This window comes from Patagioenas fasciata, chromosome 11 (genome assembly GCF_037038585.1).
Source record: "Patagioenas fasciata isolate bPatFas1 chromosome 11, bPatFas1.hap1, whole genome shotgun sequence".
NCBI classification, from domain to species: domain Eukaryota; kingdom Metazoa; phylum Chordata; class Aves; order Columbiformes; family Columbidae; genus Patagioenas; species Patagioenas fasciata.
Genome location: NC_092530.1, coordinates 9,726,278 through 9,754,244, shown reverse-complemented (window position 1 = coordinate 9,754,244; position 27,967 = coordinate 9,726,278). Strand labels below are relative to the sequence as shown.

The window sequence follows — 27,967 nt, the reverse complement described above, 5'->3', positions numbered from 1 at the left end:
CCAACCCCTGACATCCTGGGATTCTGTGCTTCAGTTGCCTGAAGAAGAGAACAGTGACTGTATGGACCGTGCATCCGTGCGGGGACGGGGACTCGCGGGTGACACCGCGGGGGACGAACCGCGAGCGGCAACCACGTGCAGCAGACCGGGCCCTTTCCCGCTCCGCCAGGGGGCGTCGCGCCCCGCCCCGCCCCGCCCCGCCCCGCCCAGGCCGCTCAGCCGATCGCCGATCGCCTCCGCCCTCCCGGCGCGCAGCCGCTGCCGGTGCGGCCCGAGCGAAGATGGCTGTGTCGCGTGGGCTGCGGCGCTGCCAGCGGGCGTTCGCCTGGCTGCCCGTCCTCATCATCGCCCTCGTCGTGCTCTGGTCCTACTACGCCTACGTGTTCGAGCTGTGTCTGGGTGAGCGTCCGGCGGGGCGGGGGTGAGCGGGGCCCTGTCCTGTCCCGTCCTGTCCCGTCCTGTCCCGTCCTGTCCCGTCCCGTCCTGTCCCGTCCCGTCCCGTCCCGTCCCGCGGGGACCCGCCCGGCGCTGCCCCGGCCCGGCCTCTGCGCCCCGGGTGGGAGTCCCGGCCGGTGCCCGCGGGACACGGCACACAGCTCCGGGATGGGGGGTTGGTTTAGTTTCCCTTCTCCTCCGTGTGTGAGCGGGAGGTGCCGCGGGCGGTCAGTGGTTCCACCTGCTCCCATCGCAGCAGCGCACACGGTGACCGGGAACACCGAATGGCCGGTCAGGGCCATTGTGGGGTTAATTAGTGCGGGTTTTATGGTGTGCTGCCCTGTTCTTCTGTAAGATCTGGACGCTGGCTGGGCCGGGTGGGTGTTGTGGGCTCTTTCATTTAGTCAGGAGTCTGTTATGTGATGCTGGAGACTGGGAGGTTTATACCCACGGTGGAAGTCCCTGTCGTTGCTGTAAGATGATGTTCAGATGTGATTTCTGGTTTAAAGAGTGACAAAAATCGGTATATGCCCTTCACTGTAGTAATGTTTATAGATACGTAAAGGGTGAGTGTCAGGAGGATGGAGCCAGGCTCTTCTTGGTGACAACCAGTGACAGGACAAGGGGCAATGGGTGCAAACTGGAACACAAGAGGTTCCACTGAAAGAGGAGAAGAAACTTGTTCCTGGTGAGGGTGTCAGAGCCTGGCCCAGGCTGCCCAGGGAGGTTGTGGAGTCTCCTTCTCTGCAGCCATTCAAACCCGCCTGGACACCTTCCTGTGGAACCTCAGCTGGGTGTTCCTGCTCCATGGGGGGATTGCACTGGATGAGCTTTCCAGGGCCCTTCCAACCCCTGGCATTCTGGGATTCTGTGATTTTTTTAATATTCTGATAAAGAAAACCATAGGTTACGTGAAATCACGCTCACGACTTAACTTGTTCCAGCAGCATGGAAAACAGTGCATTTTGGAAATAAAATTTTTAGTGCTTGTGTAGCTTAATGTAGCAATTTAACTGTGGGATATGTTGCAAACTTCCTCGTGTTTATTTTATTCTGGTTTGGTGTGTGTGCAAAAACCTGTTACTAGAAGAAAGGCTTGCTGGGTCTGGTGGGGGGAAGAGCTGGTAGCCTGGACTTTGGAAATGGTGAGGAGGAGTGTGTGGCTCTTTCTCCTCAGGACAGGGAAAGCCAGGTAGATGAAGCCAAAGTTCTCAGGACGGAAGTCTGAGACATTGCTGTGGAAAGATCTGCCTGCTGGTACTGCACCGCAAATTTAAATTGGATTTTTGTTAGGGTGCCTAATGCAGCAAGACCTATTGTTTTTTTCTCAGTGAAGACTTAAATTAAATGCAGCTGCTTCAGTCTAATTGGCAGCTAGGCAAAAGCCCCAAATTCTTCATGGCATTTTATTCCATCTCTCAGATTGTGGGCTGTTCCAAAAATTCACATAGAACGATATCTCCGAGGTGTATGTAACTGTCAGTTAGAGAACGTGCCCAAAAATTCAGAGGATTTTTCAGAAATGCTGTCAGTCTTTTGAAACATGCTTTGTTTGCAGTTCTGTGCGAATTCAGTGATATTTAACGCTGGTTAATTCCAAGTTTCAGTGCAGATATTAGAGAAGACTCCGCTGGTTTAAGTAAGGTTTTGGTTGGGCCTGCGTTGTTCTGCAGGAGCTCATCTCGCTGCCTGGATTCACTGCTCGAAATCACTCCTTTGCCCACAGCCCATCTTTCTCTCTCATGCATTTTATTTATGTGTGGAGGAGGTTATCTATACAGAAGTTGAAATGACAAATTAATTATTTTAGGATTTGAACATCAGCTGTTGCCATATGCAGTTGCTTGAAAACCAGCTCTCAGGACGTTCTCCATTTTCCAGGTTTCTGACACAGCAAGGCTTTACGTGTGGCTTCTTTCATTTTCAGGTTTCCACTGTGTCCTGCCATTTCAGCTGTTGCAAATGTATAAATAGTAGAGGCTCTGTTTGGAGTCTTTTCATCTTTAGTTGTGTAGACTGCTGAGGATTGACTGTAGGTGATGTCCTGGAGGTATCTCCTGATGCTGGGTTTTAAACTTCCAATGACTGGTATGGCCAACAGTTGTACTCGAGGGGAGGCCTTGGTTTCATTTCTGGTTGGTGGTTGTTGGCACAGTGAGAACAATGTCCCAGTGTCCTGCCATAAAACCTTTAATGTGATTTTTATTCAGGAGTTTGCTCTTTTCTCAAGTGAAATCCCTAGAAGGCCATGCTGCAGGTGTGGCGCGTACTCCAGGAGGGAAACAAGCAGGATTTGTGAAAAGGCGATGTATTCATAGCTTGATCTGCGGCAACCAAAGGAAAAACTAGAGGTTTCCTAACAAGTCTTGTTCATCTGAAACTGAGTGTGGAGAGACATGGCAAATGTTTGGTCTCTTTTTGTCGTGTACATTGTTCTGTATCATAGAGCTTGCGGATCAAAATTCTCTGTTGGTATGGGTTTAAGAAAACCTGTGTTCATTACTAAAGGCAGGAGCTCAAGTTCCTGCTGTGATTTACATTTTCCAAGTTTGGTGATAGAGTGAGTCTGAAGAACAGAATCTCTTTGCAGGCACTGGCTCTAGGCTGGAACTAAAAGGCTCCAATCCCTCCATTGCTGCCTTTTCTGTGCCATCTGACAGTTACTGAAGGACTCTTCACTGCTATGTGCAATCTCTCAAATATTTTGAGTCTTCCAGCAATATGATATTATTTTTATAACATTGCTGTGCCTCTGGGTGATGATCTGTGGCCACTAGTGTCCTTTGGTCCCTCTGCTCCTCCAAGGAGCAACACATTGCAGTTGCAGCCATTAGATGCAAGACTATGGACTCAAAATATGGGGCTCCCATCCCATGAACGGTCTTTGTCTTCCAAGCAGTATTCTGGCAAGTTATCACAGAACTGCGCCATTTTCAGCTACAGAAAGATGTCTTTATCTTTTCTGTTAAACTTGAATGATGGCTTTTAAAATAATGGACGGATTTTGAAATAATCAGGAGAAGTAGATATTGAGCGTGTCCCCTTTGCTCGTTGCTCTAAGTGGTTCTGTCATTAGGGACTGATCTATGGTTATGGTCAAGTAAGGAGCGGTTGTAAAAACTCTGCTAATAGCAAGTGTGAAAATAGAGTCATTCCAGTGTGCCCTCTCTTGCTGACGAGGCCAAAGCTGAGACAATTTGCAGTGGTTTATTTATGCTGATGCAGAAATGCATTGGGGCATGGCTTACCGTGGAGGATGCAGACCACTGAGGGGCTGGCACAAAGCAGGGTACAAGTCACTAGTGGGTTATTTTTACCATATTTCCAGTGTACAAATATACAAAATATATTTTATAACAAGGGAAAATACAGCATAAGTAACAGTTATCGAACATCTGTGGGTGTCATTTGCCTGAGTAAACAAGGAGTTGTTAAGGACGCTTCTGATTTGATGCTAAACTGTGGGCTCTCTCTTGGTCTGTTGAGTTGGAACACTTTTCTCTGAACTGGCTGCGTTTCAAATAGAAACATTATTTGTCGCAAACTTTGCTGGGAATCCTATTTGCCCCGTAGACATTTTTATATTTATTTTTCTTTTTCAGTGACTCTGAGCAACCCTGTGGAAAAAGGTATGTGCATTGCATTTAGTATTTGACATTTGGTCACAGACGTTCTAGTTAAAATATCAAAAGTACTTTCCGTCCATTTTCTTTAACTTGCATGCTCTTGCAGTGTTTCCTTGCTGTAATGCCACATTCATGAAGTACACAGCATGCGTTGGTACACACCCTATAACTTTGGATGTATTGGGAAATACCCCTGCTTAGTCCCAGCGTAAGCAGAAGAACATGAAAAGGCTTTTGATCCCTTTTATTCTTTCAGAAAAAATGATTAATGTCTATACGCCCCCACACCTTTTGCCTTTGTGTTTTACGTTTTCAGACCTGATTTTACCAGCTAAACAGAAAAGACTGGGTTTGTTCCATGGCCTGCCTATTGATTTTTTCACTGTTTGATTTATCTCTCAGTGAAAGCTATTTTTGGGGTTTTTTGTAGGGAGGCTTTTGCAAAAGATCTTTTGCTAGTTTCTGTTGATCGCTAATCATATATATACAGCAACAGGTATATAACCGTATACACAGCAGCTTTCAGTTGCTACCACGGATGAGTTGGAGCGAAGGTTTCTGTCCTGATATTTGAAACTGTTTCAGAGAAACTATAGAAAGCATGATGTTAATGCCGATTCAGCAGGAGAAGGTTATTAGGTGCCTAATCTACTAGTGCATCTCCAGGTCAGCTTCCTCTAACATGCTGCTGTATTGCTTTATCAACAGAATGAAACCTTTTGCAAGGTTTATCTCCTTACATATTAATTTAAAAATGAGTGAGCTCCACCTGCATATAGTATATGGATAACATCTCAAACAAACTTGAGAGCGTAATAATGAATTATCATTGATTCACAGACCAGTCACACAATCCAGCACGTTCCTGTGAGACGTATCAGATCGTTTGCCGTCTCATTAGGAAGTCTCTACGCTGTGTTTGGCCTTTTTACCAATTTTCACACAGTCTTGCCTGAGAAGTTAGGAAGCCTTTGGATTCTGGACTTCTCTTTCTACTAGCACTAATTACTTTAAATCTTAGTTTTAGAATTTGAAGCTTAAATGGATCAGGGGAAATGAGGTTATTATGGTGATTAAATGGCATGTTTAAATAAAACTGTCTTGCAACTGACAGTGACTTAGTGAGTTGAGTATTAAAGAAATAACAATCAGTTTGTGCAGCAAAAGGGCAGCTGTCCTCTGGCTTTCGGAGCCTCAGTATGCCCCAAAGCTTCAAAATGAAGTTTGAATATTGAACTAAGCTCACTGTGACACATGCTGGCTGTCACGTGCTAATGCGTCTAGTGGATCACAGTTCTTTCTCAGTAATCACAAGACCTGTTTTGCTCAATTTGAGGGGTGTTTTCCTGATTTGTTTTATTGCATCAACTGTGGCAAATCTAAAATGTTGAACAGGAGATTTGGTTTATTTTTGGCGATGTAAATCTCTGCTAGAGCATGTTATTTCTCTCAACTCTCGCAAGTGGTGGAAAACGTGTTGCTGATGTTATGGTACTGTGATTCTAACTGCGTTTAGTCGCAACTGAACCCCAAATTTGGAGACACTGGAGTATTGCAGGGTGAACCTTGATGCTGCTCAGCACCAGCCGGTTCTGCTTTGCCTGTGCCTGGGACATGGGGACAGGATTCCTGTCGTTCCCGGGGTTGTCACCTGTCCTGCGGGTGACGCCTCTTACGTCCGACACGGAGTTGGGGTGGGTGCAGAAGGGGAGGCTGTGAGACAGGTAATCGCTGACATTTTACTGACCCTCTGACCATAAGGTTTTGCTGTCTTGTAATACTGTAAACCTTTCTTTTTTCCTTTTATTTGTCATTGTTGTGAAACATTGAAATTATGCCCCTCATGAATGAAACTTTAACCTAAGAAGTCTTTGTTCTGCTTCTGTTTTTTGTTTTGTTTATTTCTTTTTTTTTTTTTCAGTGGCCTATCTTATAATATTCCATGTTCTCTTTGTGCTCTTTGTGTGGACATATTGGAAGTCTATTTTTACCCTCCCAGAGCAGCCAGGCAAAAAGGTAAGAGTCCAAGCCCTTTTCATTCATTGCAGAACAAAAGCAGGGATGCTAAAGAGAACTCAAAAATCCTTCAGCCTAGTCGAGCTGGACAACTGATTGGACGAAAAATGACCTAAAGTTGTCCCTAAAAACGGAGTAATCTGTGAATCCTTTAACTCCCCAAAGAGCACGATTTAAATCAGAGATGGTGTTGACTTTTAAAGCTGCTTTCTCAGGTGCTCCAGCAGTGATGGTGAGGGACAGGAGAATCATTTTCCTTTAGAACGCACTGGGATTCATGCAGTGAGGACTGTGGATCTGTGCGTTGCACGTGGCTTTTAACTTAGTGCCAGGTATTCCCGTAGCTCCAGTCCTTGTACTTCCATGGTCAGCAGCTCAAAAATGTAAGAGAAACGAATTTAACGTTATACTATGGTAAAGAGAAACTGGGGTTCACTGTGACAGAAGTAGATTGTTTCATGAATGATACTTTTAGTTATTGGTTTGGTATTGGTTTTTGAACGTAGGTTGAGTGTGCTCAAGTGGTGTGAGCACAGGACAGTCAGGGGCAGACAGTTTCAATTCTCTCTAGATATTTACTTTTTAATGTTGCTCAGATTGGTGGATTTTTTTATTTTTTTATTTTTTTTGCGTTTGTTTTACTTCTTTATGAAATACTAATGCAACACTATGTTTGGAGCAACATAATGAGGGCAACATTTTTTTGGCACTCCAAATATACATGACCATAATTGGATCCTAATTACAAGAATGTCGATTTATAAATAACAACTAATCCCAGTTTTAGAATATAAAACTGTGGCTGGGGACAGATTGTTGCTTACAGTGTCCTTATCATGGTTAGTAATGTTATTAATGAAAAATAGTAATCTAAGGCAGCAGTTGTAGCAATTCTAATATGTTCGTTTGTGACCTTAATGTCACTTTTGCATTTCTTATTGATGTATTGTGTATTATTCTGACTGTCCAGCACTTACTCTCTTTGTCTTCTTAACAAACACGTTTTCACATTAGATTAATCTCATTAGGAGTAGGGGGTAAAAATGTTTCCAAACTTGCCTGTATTTGAAATATTATCTCTGCTACCCATGGGTAACTGCTCCTCTCGTGACTTCTGCTTCTAGTACCATATGTCCCTTGCTGACCAAGAGCGTTATGAGAACGAAGACAGACCAGAGGTGCAGAGGCAAATCCTCGCCGAAATCGCAAGGAAGCTGCCGGTGTACACCAGGACGGGGAGCGGAGGTCAGGCCAGCACGGGGCTTTGTTTCTCTAAAGCCGATGAAGCTGGCGATGCAGCTGATCCCGCCAGCCGGCAGGGCCACCTTAGTGCCGCTGCGTGCGGCACGGAGCTCTCCCGTGAATAATCATAACGCCTTTTCTCCCAGCTTTTATCTTTGGGAAAGCTAAAAAAGCTTTGAGCACTTTTGTTCATCTTCAGTGGAGTACCAGGTGCTGCCTTTGGGAAGCGATACGTTACCCTTTGTATTTGCAGTTCAAAAGCCTACTTATGTCGTCTGCATTTAATAATTGTAACATAACAACAAAATCTCTGGTCGTTTTAACTTAAAATGGAGACTGGGTAGACACACAGAACATAGCTCTGTAATTTTTGGACCTTGTTCTGTGATTAAACGCGTACTGCGCTCCTTGCAAAGCATGAAAGAAATCAGTGTTCGTGTTGGAGACTCTGACCCGTTCCTGTGAGACGAGCCAAAGAATTCTGAAGTAAAGAACAGCTATATAGGCAATTATCAAAATGGAACATTTGTAAAGTCTGAGTAAATGTGGAAGCCAGAGGGACACGTACAATTTTGTTTTATCGCTTTTAAGCTGGTCGTAAGCTTTGCAAATGCAGTGAACAACCCCCACTGCAAGTCTCCAGAAGAATTTCAAGCATTCCTTATCTGATTATAACCTGGCAGCGAAAATCAGCTGCAAATGCACCCCTCTTTTGCGATGCTAGAGGAAAGAATATGAAGAGTTAGGAATATTCACTACCACGTGGAAAAAAAATAACACTTTTCTATTAATGTGTCTTTAATTTCAGGTATTCGATTCTGTGACAGGTGCCAGCTAATAAAACCTGATCGTTGTCACCATTGCTCCGTTTGTGCTATGTAAGTTACTGGGTTGTTTTTCGTGGAAGTGAGTATCGTCAGCACTGAGTTATGTGAACGGGCTGGTCCTTCACCTGGCCTTTTACACATGAAGGCTCCAAGTCCGTGTGTCCAGCCGCAGCCACCGGCGCGCGTGGCAGCGTTAGCATTTGCATTTCGGCTCTTTGTGGCCCTGAAGTGTTTGCGGTTCCCACACCTGCCAGCGTTAAGTTGCTATAAAACATGTCATCTAGTGAAAATGAACTGATGAACCTAAGCAGGTGAAAATAACCTATTCTGTTGACTTTTAAAATGATTTTTTAAAATATTCCAGGCCTTTACCTGTGGCGTTTTGCAAAAGTTTTAGGCCCTTAAGGGCAGAAATAATTTCATTTTGTCTTGCGCGGTACCAAGGACATGGGTTGATCTTGAAAAACTAATAAATATTCCACCTTAAAATTATAACTGCCTTAAGAATTTCGTAGACACGGTACAATCTTGAGTTTGTCGTGTAGAAATCTCATAAAAAAACAGAGGCTTTTGCTATTTATCTGCAATTAAGTACCAAATAAAGATCTTCCATTTTTCTTTTTTGTCCTTTTGCAGATGTGTGCTAAAAATGGATCATCACTGTCCCTGGTACGTCCTGGATACGGGTTTGCAATTGTGTGAAAAGACAGCCTGTTTGAGTACATTTCTTCCACAGAATAGCGTCTGTATGGCTCTTTTGGTTTAGCCCATGAATCCTTATGTTGGGAAATTTATAAAATAATTACACTTCGAAATTGCCTGAAACGTTTGATATTTTGAAAGACACATCATTCATGTTTGTTCCACGAACTATGTGTAGAGAAGCCGTTGTATCGATATAGTTTAAACCCCAACTGCTAATTCACTCTTTGACTGTTATTCACATTTTAAGGAGACTTCAATGTAGCCTTTAACTTTGGGTGTGTAATGGTTTCAGCAAGCAGCTGGTGCTTGTTTCAGTCGTAGTATTTGCAGGCAGATTGTTTCTGCAATGATTCCTGCCACCTGTGTACACAGTTTGTGTAGAATAGTGCGTGGATGAATTAAGCTTTTGCCATTAGATTTCTTAAACTCCTCCTATTTTTAAAAGGAAGATTTCAGAACTCAGAAGCAACACATTTCCCCACATGAACCTCCCTGGTAATCCTAAATTCTGGAGGATTTTTCAAACCTGAGTTTTGAGACAAACACGTACTACTTTTTAGTGTGTTCCCCTGTTCCTTTTTAGAGTTGTCCTGTGCGTGGAGCATTATAATCAAATTTGGGTTGATTTGTTTTGTGTGTCAACAAACAAGCAGTGCTCGATCTGGTTCCTGAGATGTGCAAGTGAGTAACACAGCACAGAAATCCCAGATCTGATTACTTTTGCAGACAAGGAACAGACACAAGTCATTCCAGCCTGCCCCTGTGACAGATTGACCAGCGGTACCAACGTCAGAACAGATTCCAAAAATATGAACATTCTTTTACTCGGCATAGCAAGTCTTCAAGTGAAAAGCAAAAAGACTTTAGTTCTATTTCATTTTGACCACTAGGGGGAGCTACTTATTGAAGAAATTGTGTACAATCAAGAGGCTTAATAAGGATTCATTGTGTTACAACTGCGTGCTGTACACATCCTGATTTCACCTTTGCTTTTGTTCTCTAGGGTGAATAACTGCGTTGGATTTTCTAACTACAAATTCTTTCTGCTCTTCTTAGCGTATTCTTTGTTATATTGCTTGTATATCGCTGCAACAGTCTTCAAGTATTTCATTAAGTATTGGACCGTAAGTAATGAAATCTGGTTACTTTTTCATACCCTGTGAGTCTGGTGGGGTTTAGCCACTTGTGTTGCTTTTTTGCTTTCAGTCAATGCATTTCTTCCATAAAGTATTTTCCTGAGCCTGTCTTTTCAGTATAACTCCCATTATATGTCTGAAATGCACAAGACGAGAAGCAAATAGACTTCAGGAATTTTGAACTGTAGAGTTAGCTTCTGGCAGAAAAGTTACATCCTTTTCCTGTTCTTCTGTTTGCACATGTGGGTATCTCAGAAGCATTAGTATCAAAGTATAACATCCTGGCATCGATCCGTACATAGTTATTGAACAATGTCAAAATAACTTGTTCATTTTCTAGTCCCTGTATGACACCTTTCTCAGTTTCAAAGTTGACTGAAATAAAGTATGCTTGTTATGCAGTTGTCAGTTGTCATTCACTTGCAAGCAATGCCAGCTGATGGTTCCAGTAAGACACTGGCCTTTTGTTTCTAGTTTTTTCATCTCCCTTCTGCTAATAACTCTGTATGACTTGTTTAAGTAACTTTGCTGTGCATTCATGTATCAAATTTTTGTTGTTTTAATGACTAATCACACAAAACGCCTTCTGACATGCTCTCGGGACACTAGCAGGAGTTGTTTGTAATGGTAAGAAGGGCAGAGACTTGAGCTCTGCGGCTGCATATGTGGGATGTGCAAAGGCTGGGAAGTCGTTTTTGTACTTCAAGGTCCCCAGAGGCTCTGGGCAGTTGTATGTGTATGAGCATCTGTGGCACTTGACTCTTCTGCTGCACAAGGAAATGTTTCTTCTCTCTAGAAACAAAGAATTTCCAGCTTTTATTTGTTCTTACCACTTGTTCTGTATTTCTTTTCTTTCCAGGGTGAACTGACTAATGGACGGTCCAAGTTTCATGTCCTTTTCCTTCTCTTCATCGCCGTCATGTTCTTTGTAAGCCTTCTCTTTCTGTTCGGCTACCATTGTTGGCTTGTTAGTAGAAACAGATCTACTTTAGGTAAGGCTCTTGTGTCTGCTTTAAGTAAGACACACCAAAAGTTCTCTAAGAGGGAAAAAACCAGGCTTTTGTGTTCTACTTCTATACATTCCCGCTGGCTTATGAGGGGAGGAAGATTCGAGATCTTGGCACAATGCTGCAGAAATTTGTCACTTCAAATGAGCTGCATTTATTAGCTGGTGTGACAAAAGTTTTGTTGGGGAAATCAGAGCCTTAAAGCATAAAAGTCCAATTATACAAATGTTATGCATATGTATAACTAGATTTCTTGTGAAATGAGTGCAGCTTTTCAGGAATAATGGTTCTTTATGCTCATATGCTGGAGTGCACCCCAAACCAGCTGAGTAAGCTTGGGACAAAGTGTCCATCGTCATTGACAAAGGCAAAAGAGTTGGGGCTGTAAAGCCAATGAAAATCTGAAATAGAATGATTTTGTCAAGTGATTTCTTTGTTTGTTCTCAGATAAATTCTGTTCAATCTTTAAAGCTTTTTGGATAAAATCTTATAACAAAATACACACACTATCAAGAGTTTGAAAATATTCAGATTTTGTGTACTTATTAACTTCAGAACTAATTTCAAGGGGCACTGAAGCTCATCTGTCCCCTCTGCAGCAGCTTACAAGGTAGATAAATTTGTTTCTAGTGCACTCTAGGTTCTCCTCCCCTTTCTTTTCTTAATTTTACATCTCAGCATAACAGAGGGTCTGTTTGCATGTGTTGGTTCTTAATGTTTGTTCATGATATCATTAATGAATGAAGCAATTTAAATCTCCAGTGTCACTTCTGAAATATGCATTGAAGACCAACCACCTTAATTCTGCAGGTCTTTTACTTAGAAATTTGTACCCACTGAATTTCAACGAGTCTCACGCAGAGATCTTTTAACTCTATTCTCTCAATTAAACAAACTATTTGTACTAAGATTTCACTGTTCCGTGTGGCTCAGTTGTAAGACCAGATTCTTACCTTCACTTTGAAAGTCTTCACAAGCTTGCAAAATGGGAAAAATATCATGTTGTCTTTAGCTGGCTACAAATCTGCAAAGGACTGTGCATGTATTTGCCATTAATTTTCACTTTTTTTGCTGAAATCCCATCTGCGTGTAGAGGCTTTCTCAGCTCCCGTGTTTCAAAACGGCCCAGATAAAAACGGATTCAATCTTGGCTTTGTAAAGAACCTTCAGCAAGTGTTTGGAGAAGAAAAAAAGCTGTGGTTACTACCTATTGCCTCTAGGTAAGTTATAATCAAGTCAGTGCTAAAAGCTGATGCAATTAACTGAAGAGACTGACTTTAAATGTCTGGCACAGCCTCACGTGCTACGCCTGTTTTTGTGCGGCTTGGCCGGCTACTGTTGTTCATCATTATAAGTGCACCAACGAACATAATTTGTATAAATCCTGTTCACCAGGAGGCTGGAAGGGAAAGGGTTTGGGGGTCAATGCGCTGTGGGGTGTTGGACACTTCCTGGGCTCCTGGGGTTCGTGTGTCCATGGTGTGCACTTCAGAGGGGCCATTTTCTTCATCCGTCACACTCCTCTGCCTGCAACAGTTTGTTTCTCAACGTAGGGGAAAAGGTGCTTTTGGCACTTAGTAGACCAGTATACTGGAATTTAAATCCTTTAGTAATCGGGCACAACTGCAAATAAGTCCCTGGCACAGCAGTTCACAGCTTTTCCAGGTAGCAACATCTAAGTCTAAGGCCAAGTTGCATCCCCACTGCCATCCGTTTCCCACCCTTGTTTGGCTAAAGGGGAAAGGTGAGCACAGAAAGTCTTTCTGGTAAGGAAAGGCAGCGCTGAAGTGCCAGTCAGGCATTACCGCTGTGTGTGGTCAGCACAGGGAGCACACTGGGTCATTTTCCTTGCACAAAGCAAAGTCAGCAGAGGAAAAGGCACTTCAGCCAGTTCACAGCTCCTGTCCGTGCTGCTACACACCCAGCTGCAACATCCAGCTTTCAGCTTTGTTAGTTTGCATCACGTGAGTTTGACCAGACTCTTGAGCTCTTGTTTGATATCCAGATTCGCATTTCCTTTTGGGCGGTAGTAAAGCAAAAAAAGCTTTTGCAACTTCGGATCTTTGCAGAATGTATTTATTTTGGTTTTTGCCATTCTGTGTTCAGGTTTAGGTCATGGGAAAGTGGGTCTTTTATTTGTCTTCCAGTAACATCTAGTTAAGATTTGGGCCATTTTCTACTGAGTGTCATTCAAAGACAGAAGTGTAATTTCTGCCCTGAAGCAGAAATGGTATGGTATAAATTGATAAAATTTCTACCTATGGTATAAATTGCTCCTTCTACAGAAATGTTTTTCTTAGTTCCCCCCTCAGTTCTAGCTGTCCATAAGGGTTTTTTTTTCTTTTGGTTTGTTTGGTTTTTTTCCTGTATCCAAACGACTCGATCAAGTCAGGCACATTTAAGTTCTGCTAAAAATTATTTAATTCCAGGCTATAGGTTTGAACTTTTATTCTCCAGAGAGCTTGAAGGAATGGAGGACCAAACCTACCCACCACCACACTTGGTATCTGAGCTGCAGATAAGATGTGTAGAAATCGTCATCCTTCGGAATCTGCTGCTTTTTACAGTGTCTTTCTCTGCCTCCTCCCACGCAGCCAGGGCGATGGACACTTTTTCCCCATGAGAGCTCTGTGTGAAGCTCAGAATCCTCTCCTGGCAAATGAGGAGCAGTGGGAAGATGATGGAATAGACGAAGAGCCTCACGGTAAGGTAACGCTAAAGGAAATTACTTGTGTCTTGATCTACAGGGACTAAAAGATGAATTATAAGAGCTGATCAAATAAAAAATGGTGTTGACCGAGTCACTGGGCAGCTCTGACTGGACTGATTGACACAGACTGAAAATAAGCCCTACTTTGGAGTCAGCTCTTTTTTTAGTAGCTTTCTACTTGCAAGTAAATGAGCTGAGAGGTTGTTACAAGCTGCAGAGAGAAATTGAAATTTCCACCGAGTGTATTTATATGTAAATGCTGCTGCATGCAGCAGTTATTGGAGACATAAAGTTGCGCCTGTAAAAATGAAAAGACTGTATTGTTTTTTAAGTGCATTTGTCTTCTAAGAGTTTGTGAAAGTGCGTGCAAACACCTGAATGCAGTGATACGTTTAGGAACATACGCTGTTTGTTGGGGTTTATGACAAGAGTGAAGCGGTTGATTTGTTTTGATGCTTGCCTCGCTGTGCACAAACCTCCATAGAATAAATATGTGTGCAATTCGAGAGCAATTCTGGGTGAAGGCGCTTGTACAACAGATGTGACCTGTTTCTGAAATGTAAACATGCCCTTTATGCTATGAATGTCCTGTTAGAAAAACTTTCTATGTATATCCATTCGTTAGATGAATCCAGAATTAGTTTAATGATTCTTTACTGTTACATTTCTCTGTTTGAACTTAATTTTCTTTCCTTGCATATTTACCCCCAAGCTTTGTCTTGGGAGAACATCTGAATATCAGGGTTCATGTCAGAGGCCCCAGTTACCATGTTTGAGGCTTCAGGAATTCAGTCAGTAAGTAAAACATGGGCTCATATTTACTCCTGTGGAGCGAGGATCCCATCCACTGGCTCCCTTTAAAAGAAAGGTGATAATTTCACCCTTTTTTTCCTTTAAGGAAGGTAAAAGTGTTGATTGATTCTCAGGTTACTATAATTAGTGGATCAAGCAATTATTCTTGGACAACCAAATATTAATATCACTGCCTTATTGTCAGAGACACAATTTCCATAGTCATGCTCTTTATTACCTCAGAATAGTTTTCACAAACTTTAGTGATAATGTTCCCTTTCAGAATATACATTTTAGTCATATGTGCTCAAACGTATGTTTGGGGACCTGTGAGGAAGACCATGGTCTTGCTCAAAGGTGGTAACAGAAACTTTTTACACGAACATTTTAATACGTGTGCAATGTGGAGTGCAATGAGCTCTTCAGTCCGCGCAGCACAGTGTTTGCTGTTGGCTCTGGTTGGGTCTCACCTGCGGCTGTTTGTTCAAGTTATTCCACCACAAAATAAACAGTCTGTGTTTTTAACAAGGCACACGTCAATAGGACTGAAGAGGCTCATCTCAGCTTTTCTCCAAATTAACTGCTTTAATTAGTTCATATTTGTGTGTTAGAAAACTACCTGCTCTTCGTTTCATACTATACATTTTGGCCGTTGTAAGGTAAAACAAATGGGCTTTAAAAATAACAAAATATGGCATGTCTGTGTATTGTTTATGATGCTTAAAATAGCTCCTTTAGGAATGAGTCAGAGCTTCTTCCAACTTTTCCAAAGTAATAAATTCTTTCAATAAAAAATAAATTCTTAATTATGAAAACATGTGACAGTGAGATGATTTGGGGCCTGAGCAGACCCCAGAATCTGAGTCTGGAGCTTATATAAAGTTCCACAATTTATAATGCTTATACAATAAATGACATTTACAGGCAGTTGGGCCTGTAATCATTGTAGGTCCCTTCCAGCTGAGATACTAGTTTTTCTCAGTGAAAAAGCCATTTGCAATCTTATTCCAAAAAGCTGTAGAACTGTAATATAGGTAAAATTAGAACCTCTTAGTGTAATGTGAAAGCCAAACTGAGCCTATACAAAGTTACAAACGAAAGTGAGAAAACGAGTGCTGTGATTACGTAGCCAGCTGTTGGTGTGCGGATCTTGGTCCATCATTGGCAAAGGTCAATGTTTTGGCAGTGGCTGTGAGGTAAAAGTGGGAGCTACACATAAAAGAATGGCCTGGACTGTGTCCTTTGTGTGTCTGGAGATCAGCGACGTGAAGTTGGGATTCAGCTGGTAGAGCAAACATTGGGGAAAATCCCCTTTATTTCTCTTTTTGAGCAGCGAAGCACAGAACTCCCATCAAACAGCTCCACAACAGGCAGGGTTGCCTGAACCTACAAGTTCCGTGGTTCTCCGTGCCCAGCAGGTAGGGTCGTGATTGATTCAGTAATCACAGAATCATTTAGATTGGAAAAGACCTTTAAGATCACCACGTCCAACCGTATGGCACATGTACAATGTTTTTGAGTGAGTAGTTTTGTGATACAGCCTATATCCATCTTGTGGTGTATTTTTCTCTTAGCTCTTGACTGCTAGCACAGATAACAAACATCTGTATCATTTTGATTAGTATAAAAGATGCTGGGGAAGAGGGAGTTCTATAAGAAAAGGTACCAGATATGCTTTTCTTCCTACTGCCTGGACATTAAGCAAAGCAGAAGTTGAGGAAACATGAAAAGTTCAGGTTTTTCAAGCCTGCGGTTTTAGGAGGTGTCACTGTCAGCTGCACCAAGGTAAGAATGACAGCTGCCCTCCTGTAGTTGAGTGGGGTCTCTCTCCTCCTGGTGTTTCACCCGTAATTGCTCATGCACTTGTGTTACGCAGCAGGAGTAACAAGGGGTCTCCTCAGCAGCCGAGTCCCCCCCTCCAGGCTTGTGCACAAAAAACACCACAGAAATAATGAAAAAAGGAGCTTGATGAAATGTTTCTTTCACTGATGTTATTGTGCCCAACTCACAGGCTGGTTGGGGTTGAAGGCACCTCTGGAGATCATCCAGTCCAACCCCCTGCTAAAGCAGCTTCACCAGAGCAGATCACACAGGGTCACATCCAGGCAGGTTTGAATGTCTGCAGAGAAGGAGACTCCACAACCTCTCTGGGCAGCCTGGGCCAGGCTCTGGCACCTCAAAGGAAAGAAGTTTATCCTCATGTTCAGATGGAAGCTCCTGTGCTTCAGTCTGTGCCCATTGCCCCTCATCCTGTTGTTGGCACCACTGAAAGGAGTCTGGTCCATCCTCTTTACACCCCCCCTGTAGATATTTATCAGTATAAATAAGGTCCCCTCTCAGCCTTGTCTTCTCCAGGCTGAACAGCCCCAGTTCCCTCAGCCTTTCCTCATAAGGAAGGTGCTCCAGACCCGTGTTATTGCAGTGTCTTGCTTCCCCACTGATAATATCACGCTGGCACAGGGCAGGGCGTTTGGAAGCCCCCACAACTGCAAAACAGCTCACGTGGGGGAGAGATGAGCATTAAGGGGATGGGGAGATTTAGGAGGTGAGGACAAGCCCAGCTGAAAGCACAAGGTGAGAAGGCTTCATCTAGGTCCCAGGAGCGCACAGACCAAATCATCTTACCCACAGGGTTGTCCTTTTTTTTCTGTGATATGGATGTTTAAATGTGCCCTTCCTAGTTGGATTTACCCTCCCCTTAATCCTGGCCTTGCTAAGGCTTTTATTGTTTCATGTAGGGAGAAAAATCTTGTGGCAAACATTTTGTTTCATTTCTTAGCCAGAGACTAAAAACACTTGCTTCCAAATTCATGGTAATTTGATTTTTTTTCAGACTTATTAACGCTCATTCCTTATTCATGGGCATCTTTTTAATTTGTGTAGCCAAAGGGCTACCCCGGATCACATGTTGGCACCTTAGAAGGTTATCAGTTTCTTCAAAAAACTCATCTAGAATGTGTTTGACACGTTAGTCGTGGTGGGTCAGCGCAGGACAGGACAGGAGAGCCATTCCTGTACATTTATAGCAACATCTCCTCTCTTTGATTTATTAATCTAATCGTGTTTCATTTAACCTTGTCCAGGAGGCTTCAGTGTGAATCAAATCTTTCCCAAATTGTTCTCATCTTCAAAAATTTGTCATCTTTACTAAGTAACATCTTCCCAGCAGAAACCAGCGTATCCCGAGTAAGAGGTGGAAGTTGATGTCTCTGTTGGCGTGATGAAGCTTCAGGTGTCGGATGGCATGCGATTTGAATTTAAATTCAAATCACTAGGAGTCTAATTAAAGGAGCTTCACGTCCTGTGATACCAGCTAATTTGGCATAGCAGGCCTTCGAGTAGAGAAGTCGTCTGTTGTGAGTGTAGGATTGGATTGCTATCCATCAAGAAGTTAAAAAGCGCCTTTGATGTCAGAAGTGAGTGGTGATTGCTCAGACAGCGCAACCAACGGTCAAGTCAGTTACCGGAGACTAAAGACTAGGTTTGCATCGCTGGATTTTAGGCGTGATATAAATGGTTAAATTGTGTCTGACAGAAAAAGACGAAGTTACAGCAGTGCTAAACCCTGCATCAATGACTGCCCTATAATCAGTTTTGAAACAACGGGGAGGTACCTGTGCAGGAATCTGCATCAGCTTGACTCAGTCAATTAGTGAACACATTTAGTAAAACCAATATGGATCAGACCTGCAGCTGCTAAATCAATTAGGTGAATAAAGCTATTCCATGAGAAGTTGGTAGTGAAATTTCAGTGAGACTCATGTCCCAGAGGCAGCAGGTCTTATATATCCTTTTATTACTTCCCTTTGACATTCAGATTGTTTGCTCTCCTAAAGGTGTGCAGAATAAAGGGCTGTTCTCTGCAACTTCCTGTCTGAATAAATGTGTTAGATTTTGCGTGGTAAAATAGATGCCTGTGCTCATAAATAGGAAAATAACCCAATAATGGAAATAGCGCTGATTCTTTTTGTCTATAATAAGGAAACAAGAGGTCTAGGCAAATTATTTCTTGGGTACGTATTGTTGAGTACTAAGGGGGAGGAAGTATTTGCTTTTTTTTTTTCTTTCTTTACCTTCACAGAGAAAATTCATTTAGAGAAAATAAAAGAAAGTTCTGTGGCAAATTGATACTTGACACCGCTTTATGACCATTGCGTATTGCAGTGAGCTCTGGATTTTAAAGCTGAGCAGCACAAGATCAGAGCAACATAGTTTGGAAATCTGGCTTTGGTAGGCACGGGAGCAACTTTAGAAGTGTGAATTTGGGAGATGGATCTTACTCCTGTAGCTGCCACACTTTGTTGGTGTTTTATTTTAATAGGACCCTGTGTTTCACTTAACCATGTTTTGCCGGTGGGGAGAAATGCAGCATGATAACCCTCCCAGCTCTTAGGCAGGCTGCGAAGTTACATTTATTCATCGAGTTTCTTGGCTGTTAGTTGCTGTACTAATACAGTTCTACAGTACAGCAAAATGCCGTTGTTGCCTACAATCAGCAGGATGCTGTTTCCATTGAATATGAGCTGCTTTCAGCCTGGTTGTCGTTTTCAACAGTTTCCACATGGCTGTAGGATCTGGTAGTCGCCCTGAGCTTCCTCTTCATCAGATGGAACAACTGCCAACTGCCTCAACCTCTATACAGAGGTTTAAAGTAGAAATTTCTGTGCTGCTTATATATGGCTTAAGTCTGACCTGCACAGCTTTCAGTTCCCAAGATTTGGGCTGAAACTGTGTGTCTGCATAGAGAAATGACAGGTTTTATTTTGCAAGTGAAAATGTGCAGGAATCAACTTGCCGTGAGTGCATGAAGTGTATTACCGTGCATTTCTCCCACAGCTGTATTAACCCAACGGCAGTCAGGGAACGGGATTTCCTGGTGCGTTAAGCTTTGATTCCCTCGCTCCCACCTGACAGAAGGGTTCTAGGAAACTGCTGTAGCCACAAATGACGTTTTTACTCTTCCTTGTGTTCTCCCCACTGCTTTTCTTTCTTTGTAAGGCACCAGCCGATGAAGTGCTCTGAACTCGGAGTTTTCAGATTCCATCTGACACACTGTTACTGCCATTGCGTATAATTTTCTAACCAGAAAAGCCTGACATGTTCTGTTAAAACTGAAAGATCTTTATTTGCCTTTGTGGCTTAAAAGCTTGTGACACAGTTATGAAATAGATAAAGCCAATAATAATCTCAGTTTAAAAACTGCTGTTCACTTATCTCTGACAAGTGGTTGTCTATTTTTATTTGGACTGACTCTTAAAAACACACTCCCGTACTTAGTCAAAAATATATTTTCAGTGAGAAAACCAGATTTACTTACCTCTAACTACTTTGTTTTTCTTTGTACAGATTCTGGTGAAGCTTCATCCCTTGCCATAGAAAAGGAGACATAGCAGCTTGAAAATGCAGCAGTATAAAGCTTGTGCAGAAAGGTCAGTATTTCTTTCTTCATTGCTTTCCAAACAGCCGTCCTGCAGGGAAACGGGTTTGAGTGTAACGCTGGCAGAGCCCTGAGCCCCTCACCAGAGCGGTGTGGTGCTGCACCTGTGCCTGGTAGTATTTCACCAATATTTCTCCAGCAGCCCTGGGCTGGATGTTGCTGCAGTTAACGCAGGAGCTGAGAGCCCTGGGTGTAGAGGAGGACACAGACCCTGCAGCTCCTTTGGGAAACGTGGCAGGAACAACTCTTGCCACTAACTTGTGCGATGACAGGACTGGGACTCTGTTCAGTGATTCATGAAAGGTGTGGGAAGGTGCAGCTACAGTTTTAAACCAAAGTGGAGAACGACTGAGTTGCAGTTAGGAATAAATGGAAGTAATGCCCACATCAGCTACTATTTTTATTTTTGTTTCACCCGGGAGAAACTTGCTTACAACAGATGACAGAGTCTGGGGAAGATGCTGCTACCAGGATGCTCACTGGTCTGTAATCCGTTCTGACTTTCCTATCAGTGGGGAGATACCCCAAACGTACCGTGGCAGTGAGCTGCAGGCTGTGCCGTCTTCATTCTCTGTGGAACGCTTTCACAGCAGAGCGTAACGGAGGAAGATTCCGGGAGTATCCTCTGCTGTCCCGCTTGCCAGAGGCAGAATAGTCAGATAGAATTCGCCCCTCTGTTTTCTGTGGCTGCTGAGTAACTGTATTGTACGGCAAAGCACCGCAATGCGCTGCCCAGTTCTGCACACAAACAGGGCAACTTGAGATTTTTACAAATGAGATCCTTGCGTATTGCAGATACTATTCCATTTTTTTCCACTGAGAAGAAAAACCCCAAAGTATTTTTCTGTCAATAAGTCAGTGGGGACTGCATGCTGCTATTCTGCTGAGGGAGTGAAAAACATATGTTTTTCCTGTTGTTCTGCATGGCTTTAAAACAGTGCTCCAAGTCACGATTAGACGGCCCTCTGTTGCTCATCAGATCAGTGCTTAACGTTGCACATTTTTCTTCATTTAAATTTCAGCTTCCCTCTCAGGAGCCAACATCCCTTCTCTTTGGTTTCGAGGGGCGGAAAACAAGTGGATCTTCAAGATGAGAAAACATCATGAAGCATCGTCTGATTGGAATCTGCATTCTAGAGTGCTTCTCCAGAAATCCTGCTACCCAGATGTTTCAAGGCTTTATAAGTTTAAGTTACAGAGTGAACAGAACAGTTTTATAGAGTGATTCCGGCCAATGTTCTTTGGCCTGCTCTCTTTATTTTATAAATAATATATATTTTTTATTCAAAATAGGTAAAGAGCATTGATGCGAGGGCATTTCCAAAGGCCTTTTCATTTTGCAAACATCAGGGACTCCAGTTCTTGAAATTCTTCCAAGCCATAATATTCTTGGGGATGGTATTTATTTTGAGACTGATTCTTCAACCTTCTCTGACAAGTGGCATTTTCTAACGTGTTTGAAGTTCTGTCTGAGTCAGTTCAACTGATGAGAGACAGACCCACTTAAATTTGGCACTAAATTGATAGTTGGATGTAAGTGTGTCGAAAGAGAAAGCGCTGAACATGCATAAATGCATGTGCAGCTGTATATGAAAATAGAATATTCACATTGCCAGTATCAAGATTCAAGAATATTGTGGCCATAGATTTTTTTACATTTTTTCTAGGAGGGTGTAAATTGTCTTATAGTGCCCTTTAAGGCCAATGCTGCTTGCAGGCACCTCAAATGCAAACGGGAACTTCAGACTGTACAGTTTGCATTAATTCCTAGGGCTAAAATATCAACTCGTTCCTGGATCGGTGTTTGATGGAAATTTGTGTGTTTATGGAGTCAGAAAGGAAGACGTAAATTCAAAACACACGAGTTGGAAACGTGCACTGAAAATTTAGCTCCAACAGCGGTGTTTGGAGTTTACGCTCCACAAATCACAGAATCCCAGAATGTCAGGGGTTGAAGGGCCCTGGAAAGCTCATCCAGTGCAATCCCCCCATGGAGCAGGAACACCCAGCTGAGGTTCCACAGGAAGGTGTCCAGGCGGGTTTGAATGTCTGCAGAGAAGGAGACTCCACAACCTCCCTGGGCAGCCTGGGCCAGGCTCTGACACCCTCACCGGGAACAAGTTTCTTCTCAAATTAAAGTGGAACCTCCTGTGTTCCAGTTTGCACCCATTGCCCCTTGTCCTGTCACTGGTTGTCACCGAGAAGAGCCTGGCTCCATCCTCCTGACACTCACCCTTTTCATATTTATAACCCTTACTGAGGTACAAACAAAGATGGGTTTACTCCCATAATGCTGAAGAAACAACTGATTTATTTAAGTTTTTCTAACATTTTCATAAGTAGATGTATCGAATGGTGGTTCAGAGGTTTTTCAGCACTAGGAGGCGATGAGATTTTTTTCTTCGTTTTGCTCCATTTGCAGTCAGAGGAATGTATCACTGTTTTTATTCTGTGGAATGGAATTGAGAATTTGCTGGCAGGATTATATGCATTTTTCTTTTTTTATCTGCATGATTCAGACCTTCCATCTCCATCACTCATGTCTGAATTAGGTGCATGCTTGAAGTATTGGTTTACTGCCTTTAGGATCACTTGTAATCATTTTCTATCCCATTTTTGTGTTTATCAGCTCATTTGTGTTGACAGTGACCACAGAAGCGGCTGTGCATGTCATGAGAAACTACCCGATAAGGATCTGTTTGGTGACAAAGGCCTGGCCTACAGACTAAATCTTTTTTTCCTCGTTTTACTCTGCGGTTGCTGCCAGTGGAAATGTGTTGGTGAGACAGAAGAGATTCTGGCAGAGACTTTCTGCCTGTAAGAGTAGATGTTTAACCACCTGGATGTTCCTGCTCCGACCGCTTTAATCACATCTCTGAGTGGTTCTGGCAGCAAACAGCTCTTGAGTGCTGAAACTGTTTTTCCTGTCAATGGAAACCCGCATTTCTGCTGGAAATCTCATGGTGGCCCTTAAGCCGTGTTTGATGACAGGTGGCACTGGAACAAATCACCTCGTTTCTGGCAAAACGTGTTCCAAAGGGGGATCTGGAGAGGAAGGCGGCAGCAAAACACAGCAGGAGATGTACAGGAATTCAGCACCAACAGAGGTGCTGTTGGTGCCTTTGAAAACTCAGAATTCCTTGTTTGTGAAGCCAGGGAGCTGATTTGGTGACTCTGTGGCTGTGCCCGCTGAGGTGCGTGTCTGAGCCGGAGCGGCAGAGCTGTGTCTGCAGCCGTGTGGGATTACAGGAGTTTTCTGAGCAGGCTCTTGGCTCCGTGCTGGATTTGGTTGTTCCCAGCCCGGTCGGTCTCTCGGTGCTGTTTCTCTGCGGAGCGGCAGCAGCAGAAGAGCTGCGGAGCAGATGTGCAGGCAGCGTCCTGCCGGCTGCAGCACCGCGCCTTGGGTGGCACAGGAAATCAGGCTTTGTCTTCTCATGATTGTTAAAACGTGTTTTTATGATAACCCAGCTCTCCAGCTCAGATTCAGAAACAGCTTTAAAGGTTTCCAAGTAACTTACTCAGTAACTTTTCATGTGATTAATTATGGCCGACTTTTCCCTTTCTCGAAGCAGCTCAGCCTCACTTGGTTACACCAAACTCTTGCCCAGGTAGAAGCAATAAGTAGTTTGAGCGCTTCCGAACCACTTCAAATCGATGTTCACACGTCAGGTTTTTGAGAGCTTTGCAATGAAACAAATACAGAAGTTGTGTAAAAACGAGGCAGAACAAAACCAGACAGGAACGAAATGGAGCTTTTTCAGGCATTGGACACACATTTTGTCCATATTATTTTAAAGAGATTTCCCTGCACTGCACCGGCACTTGTCCTGTTGTGTTCAGGGCAGTGGGAGGTTCCTCTGTGGGGAAACTTGGTGGTTCCCAAAATACAACTGCTGAGAGCTTTTTGATCGGTGCATTATTGCAGCTGGTGCTGCAAACACAACTGCTGGGCTACTGAGGAGAATATGCTTTTCCCAATTAGTATTTTTGGCCTTTAAAAAGGCAAAAACTAGGGATCTAGGCAGCGTAAAAGCAGTAATTTAACTTTTAAACTTGTTGGTTTAAACCTGAGCTGCTATTTACTATTTAAATTGACTTTTTTCCTTAGCTTCTGAAAAGAAGTTGCATACAAGGAATGTGATAAATGCAGGGTGCACATAATTCTGTTGAACACTGGTACCTGCTGCAGGTATCAAAAGAGATAGAGTTTTCAGCTGAGTGCGGGGTCGTTGTTTTAACGTGCAAATAGTTCTCTAAGGGGTAAAATCCATTCCCACTTTCTCTGGTGCAGGATGGATCTGTATGGTGCGTTGTGGAAAAGGCCCAAAGGATTTCTCTCATGACGTTTGCTGCCAGCCTCTACCTAGTTAGGTGCTGTAAATCCAGTCGCACCCAAAAAAACCCATTCAACTCCTGAAGTTTGAATCTCAGTTCTGATGCTGATGGCAGCCGTGTGACTGCGATGCTCCCTGCAGCCTGGCATGCTGGGGGAGCAGAACACAACTCTCTCAGCCCCATCCAGGGGCTGTTCGCTCTGGTTTAGCGTCAGATCTACACTACAGAATAAAGCAGAAAAGTGGTTTTCAGCTCAGGGTCAGAAACTGCTCGTGGTGGATCTCGTACTGCCAGTGGAGCCGGAGGTGTAGAAGCACCTGTATTTAGAGAATAATTACGTTATTCCCTTAATGTAACGTATCCAAGGAGGTGGATGTGACTGCCAAGGTCATTTCGATGAGACCACAGAAGCGGGAACTGGGAGCACCAGACACCGTCTGTAGTTCTACCAAGAGTCCCAGGTAGTGGATGTGACACGAGTCAGACTGGCTGGGAGCCGCTCTGCAAGTGTTGAACGCAACCCTGGGTTTGTCACCTGGACTTGAGGCGCAGAAATGGGAGAGTTCAGCCCGGGTACAGTGTGTCCTACCTTGCCTTGGCCCCTTCTTTCTTTCTATTTCAGCGTTTTACAAATGGTTTTCATGTTCTTCACGTGAGCGAGGACTTTCTCTGCTATAAGCAACTTTTCCAAGTGAATGTCACCGTGGGAAAGAACAAGTGTTCCTGCTGGGTTTTACTGTGGTACCTGCTACTCTGTCTCATCCTGTACTCCTAGATTAATGCTCCAAAATAACCGATCACAACCAACCACCTCCTCGCCTCTCCCATTCTCTCCCATTTACATTCAGGTTCACTGTACTCTTTAAAAAAAGAGAAAACATCATATTGATGTTTTTGTGGGTAGTATTTGTGGTAAGTCCCCTCCTTGGCCCCTGAGTCCTGTCCAAGGAATCAGGACTCTGCAAGCCTCACTGCACTGCGATTTTGTCTCTTGTTGAATTGGTACAGGATGTTTTTGGAGTAGAATAAGATCGGTTTCCTTTAAACAGGAAGCAAAAGTGTATGTTTTTAATAGCTGTACCTAGTGCAGGTAGTGACCTGGCGCTGACAAGAGCGGGGACGCTTCCTCAGAGCAATGATTGTTTCCTTCCTGGAACAAACGAGCAACGTGTTCAGCAGAATCGGTACTAGCTGTAGTTTTTGAGTTGTGTATGCTGGTGTGCACTGAAAGCACAACTTGGTATTGGCTACCAAATCTGCTGCATAAAGTCTGTAACGTAATATGAATGTAAAGTGTCAGGGGAAAAGAAAAAATAACCTTTTCTTCCCCGAAGCGGGACACAAAGAGCGACGTGCTCAGGGCATCAGGACCCGCCGCCTCCCATGCAGTCGCTTCGCCAGCGGAGCAGATTTGCTGTTTGCCTGGCTGGCTCACCCACAGACGTGCTGAATTAGGCTAAGGAGGTGCTGCTGATCTTGTTTATTAAGCCGGAATTAATTAACTCAAAGGGTCACTTTCATTTCGGTGCCTCCTGCGGTACAAATTTTTGAAATTGATCCATGGTACTTGAAAATACCTTCATTTTACTGATATTTTTCCAATTCTGTCGGCTTCTGTTTTGTTACAGAACACTTGCACAAATGAAATGATGGGTTAAGGGGTTTGTCACCTGGACTTGAGGCGCAGAAATGGGAGAGTTCAGCCCGGGTACAGTGGCTGAGCAGCGCTGCTCGCTCACAGAACAGGGCTGTCGAACCGCTTGGCTGTGCCAGTACCTTGTGCTTGACACTTATTTCCTTCCCTGGTGATCAGCGTTGAGATTACACCCACCATTATGCAGTTTTATTCTTCTTTCTTCCATCTCCCTTTGAGAGAGTCTTTCCTCTTCCTCCTGAATAGCCAGTTACAATATGACCAGCTTTTCAGCTTTTTTGGGTACTGCGAAGGTGAGCAGGTGTCATTTTAAGCAGTTGTGCCACGTATTTTGTTTGTGACTGATCTTAATGTTTGTCAGGTATCGGTTTGTGGATCTCATTATTCAGGCCGAGCCTGATTTGCTCGGAGCACTGGGATCCAACTTCCCGCGTTGCTTTTCTCTCTTTCCTAAAAACCGTGTTTCTTCATTTTCTAGCTTCAATTTGGAATGTCAACCTTCTGAAATAAAATGTAAGTTTACATTTCAGATGTCAGCCTGTAAGTTGGTTATGCTTTCATGGTGCTTGAAATATTTTTGTCTTCTTTATGAGGTTTTAAGATTTACGGCAGCATTTGTAAAACTTTAGTGCATAATAACCACTGTTTAAAAAAAAGTTTTGTTGAGAAAAAAAACCCTGACCAAAAAAAACCAAAAACCAAACCAAAAAGGACCAAGGGATCAGCATCTGGTGTCCTGATCCACAATGAACCACTGGGGCTGGTGCTTTTGTCAGCCACGTATCGAATAGAAAAGGTCACGTTCTGTTATCAAGTATCTGGTTTTCATCTGAAAGTGACTCCTTATTGTTGTGACAATAAAATTTAAATCTCAGGAGCAGGTAAGCACAGACCTATCTGTATATTAGAATTCAGCGTTTGTTTTTTGCCTGTTTCCAGTAAAGCGAGCGGGTTTCACTCGCTGCTGTTACCATTAAGCAGGAAACCTTGCGCTGAGCGGAACATGAACTGCAGGAGCCGTTCTGTGGTCAGAAAGCTCCGTTTGGGAATCGATCGATGTTCTATTTACTACCTCTTAGCCTGGGCCAGAGCCCCCTTCGCCGTCAGCCACCATAGTGTGACGCTCGTGTCGTACCCAGGGAGACCAGCGTAGGGAACTCTGCCAAAAACTGCTGAATTGTTAGAATTAGAAACATAAATGTCATTGTATTGATTTGATTTTTTTTACATTCAGCTGCTTTTTAGATCACCAGCATGGGCTGGTGTTGGTATTTATAAGTCTCTTGTGTAAAATCACCACTGTTCTCTTCAGCTGAGGAGCTGCCACTCGGGGCTGTGTTGCTTAATACCGATTTCTCACCCCTTAATTTAATAGGAAGCAAATGTTTTCCCATGAATGTCACCATCTGCTGACAACACGTGGGATGTTTGGTCAGGTTCAGGAGTTTGATGCTGCTGCCGGCATTGCAACTTTTGATATCAAGTGGGTTTTTACAAAAGCTTTGGATACTCATTTTTACTGTCCGCCAAACGTTCTGACTTTTCCGATGAATGCTTTGTGTATGTTCCACTGGCGTTTTCCAGGTGTTTGTATGGTTTCTACAGCTGAATATCCTGAAGTTTCTGCTTTGTCGTTTTGTATTATGGTTTATACTAGAAAGCCTGCACAGTGTATACTGCACTGCGGGCCAGGACTGCATTAAAACCATTTTGGGCTCATTTGTTATACTTGTGAGTGGTTATTTCCTATGACTTAGCCCATGTTCAGGCTAAACATTCTCTCTCTGGAAGCTTTACACAATTTTTAATTGATTGAAATTACTGCTTGGAGTGGGGAAGGTTCTCTATCTGTGTCAGAAAAAGGATTCATGGGCAGCCCAGGCCTTTTGCCTTCTCAGCTGAGGAGAGGTGTGAAGCATCTCCTGGTGGCCGCACTCTAATCCTGCACGCTTTGGAATATAGATATATTTAAAAAGTAAGAATGGACTCTGTTTATATAGAAATTTTCCCAAAGTCTTAGTAAGGTAAGATACAGGCTAGTTTGA

General features: G+C 43.3%; 1 protein-coding gene across 2 annotated transcripts; it reads left to right on the top strand.

Annotated features, from left to right (window-relative positions):
- The first annotated feature begins 229 nt into the window (after positions 1-229).
- On the top strand, positions 230-27,641 carry ZDHHC15 (zinc finger DHHC-type palmitoyltransferase 15). Of its 2 annotated transcripts, none has more exons than XR_011740839.1 (12): positions 230-399; positions 4,038-4,064; positions 5,983-6,077; positions 7,202-7,322; positions 8,128-8,197; positions 8,783-8,815; positions 9,855-9,975; positions 10,847-10,979; positions 12,088-12,214; positions 13,589-13,703; positions 19,843-19,925; positions 20,956-27,641. XR_011740839.1 is itself a non-coding variant. In XM_065846446.2 (12 exons), the coding sequence occupies exons 1-11, from the start codon at positions 282-284 to the stop codon at positions 19,884-19,886; spliced, it is 999 nt and encodes a 332-aa protein (XP_065702518.1). In that variant the 5' UTR covers positions 230-281; the 3' UTR covers positions 19,887-19,925; positions 20,956-27,641. The 2 variants fall into 2 exon arrangements, 1 of the variants encoding a protein (XP_065702518.1); XM_065846446.2 differs by having other exon boundaries at positions 13,589-13,698.
- The last annotated feature ends 326 nt before the right edge of the window (positions 27,642-27,967 follow it).

Coding starts and splice junctions, on each gene's coding strand:
- ZDHHC15 (XM_065846446.2), top strand. CDS start 282: ATGGCTGTGTCGCGTGGGCTGCGGCGCTGCCAGCGGGCGTTCGCCTGG. Junction 400..4,037: donor CGTGTTCGAGCTGTGTCTGG/GTGAGCGTCCGG, acceptor TTTCTTTTTCAG/TGACTCTGAGCAACCCTGTG. Junction 7,323..8,127: donor CACCAGGACGGGGAGCGGAG/GTCAGGCCAGCA, acceptor CTTTAATTTCAG/GTATTCGATTCTGTGACAGG.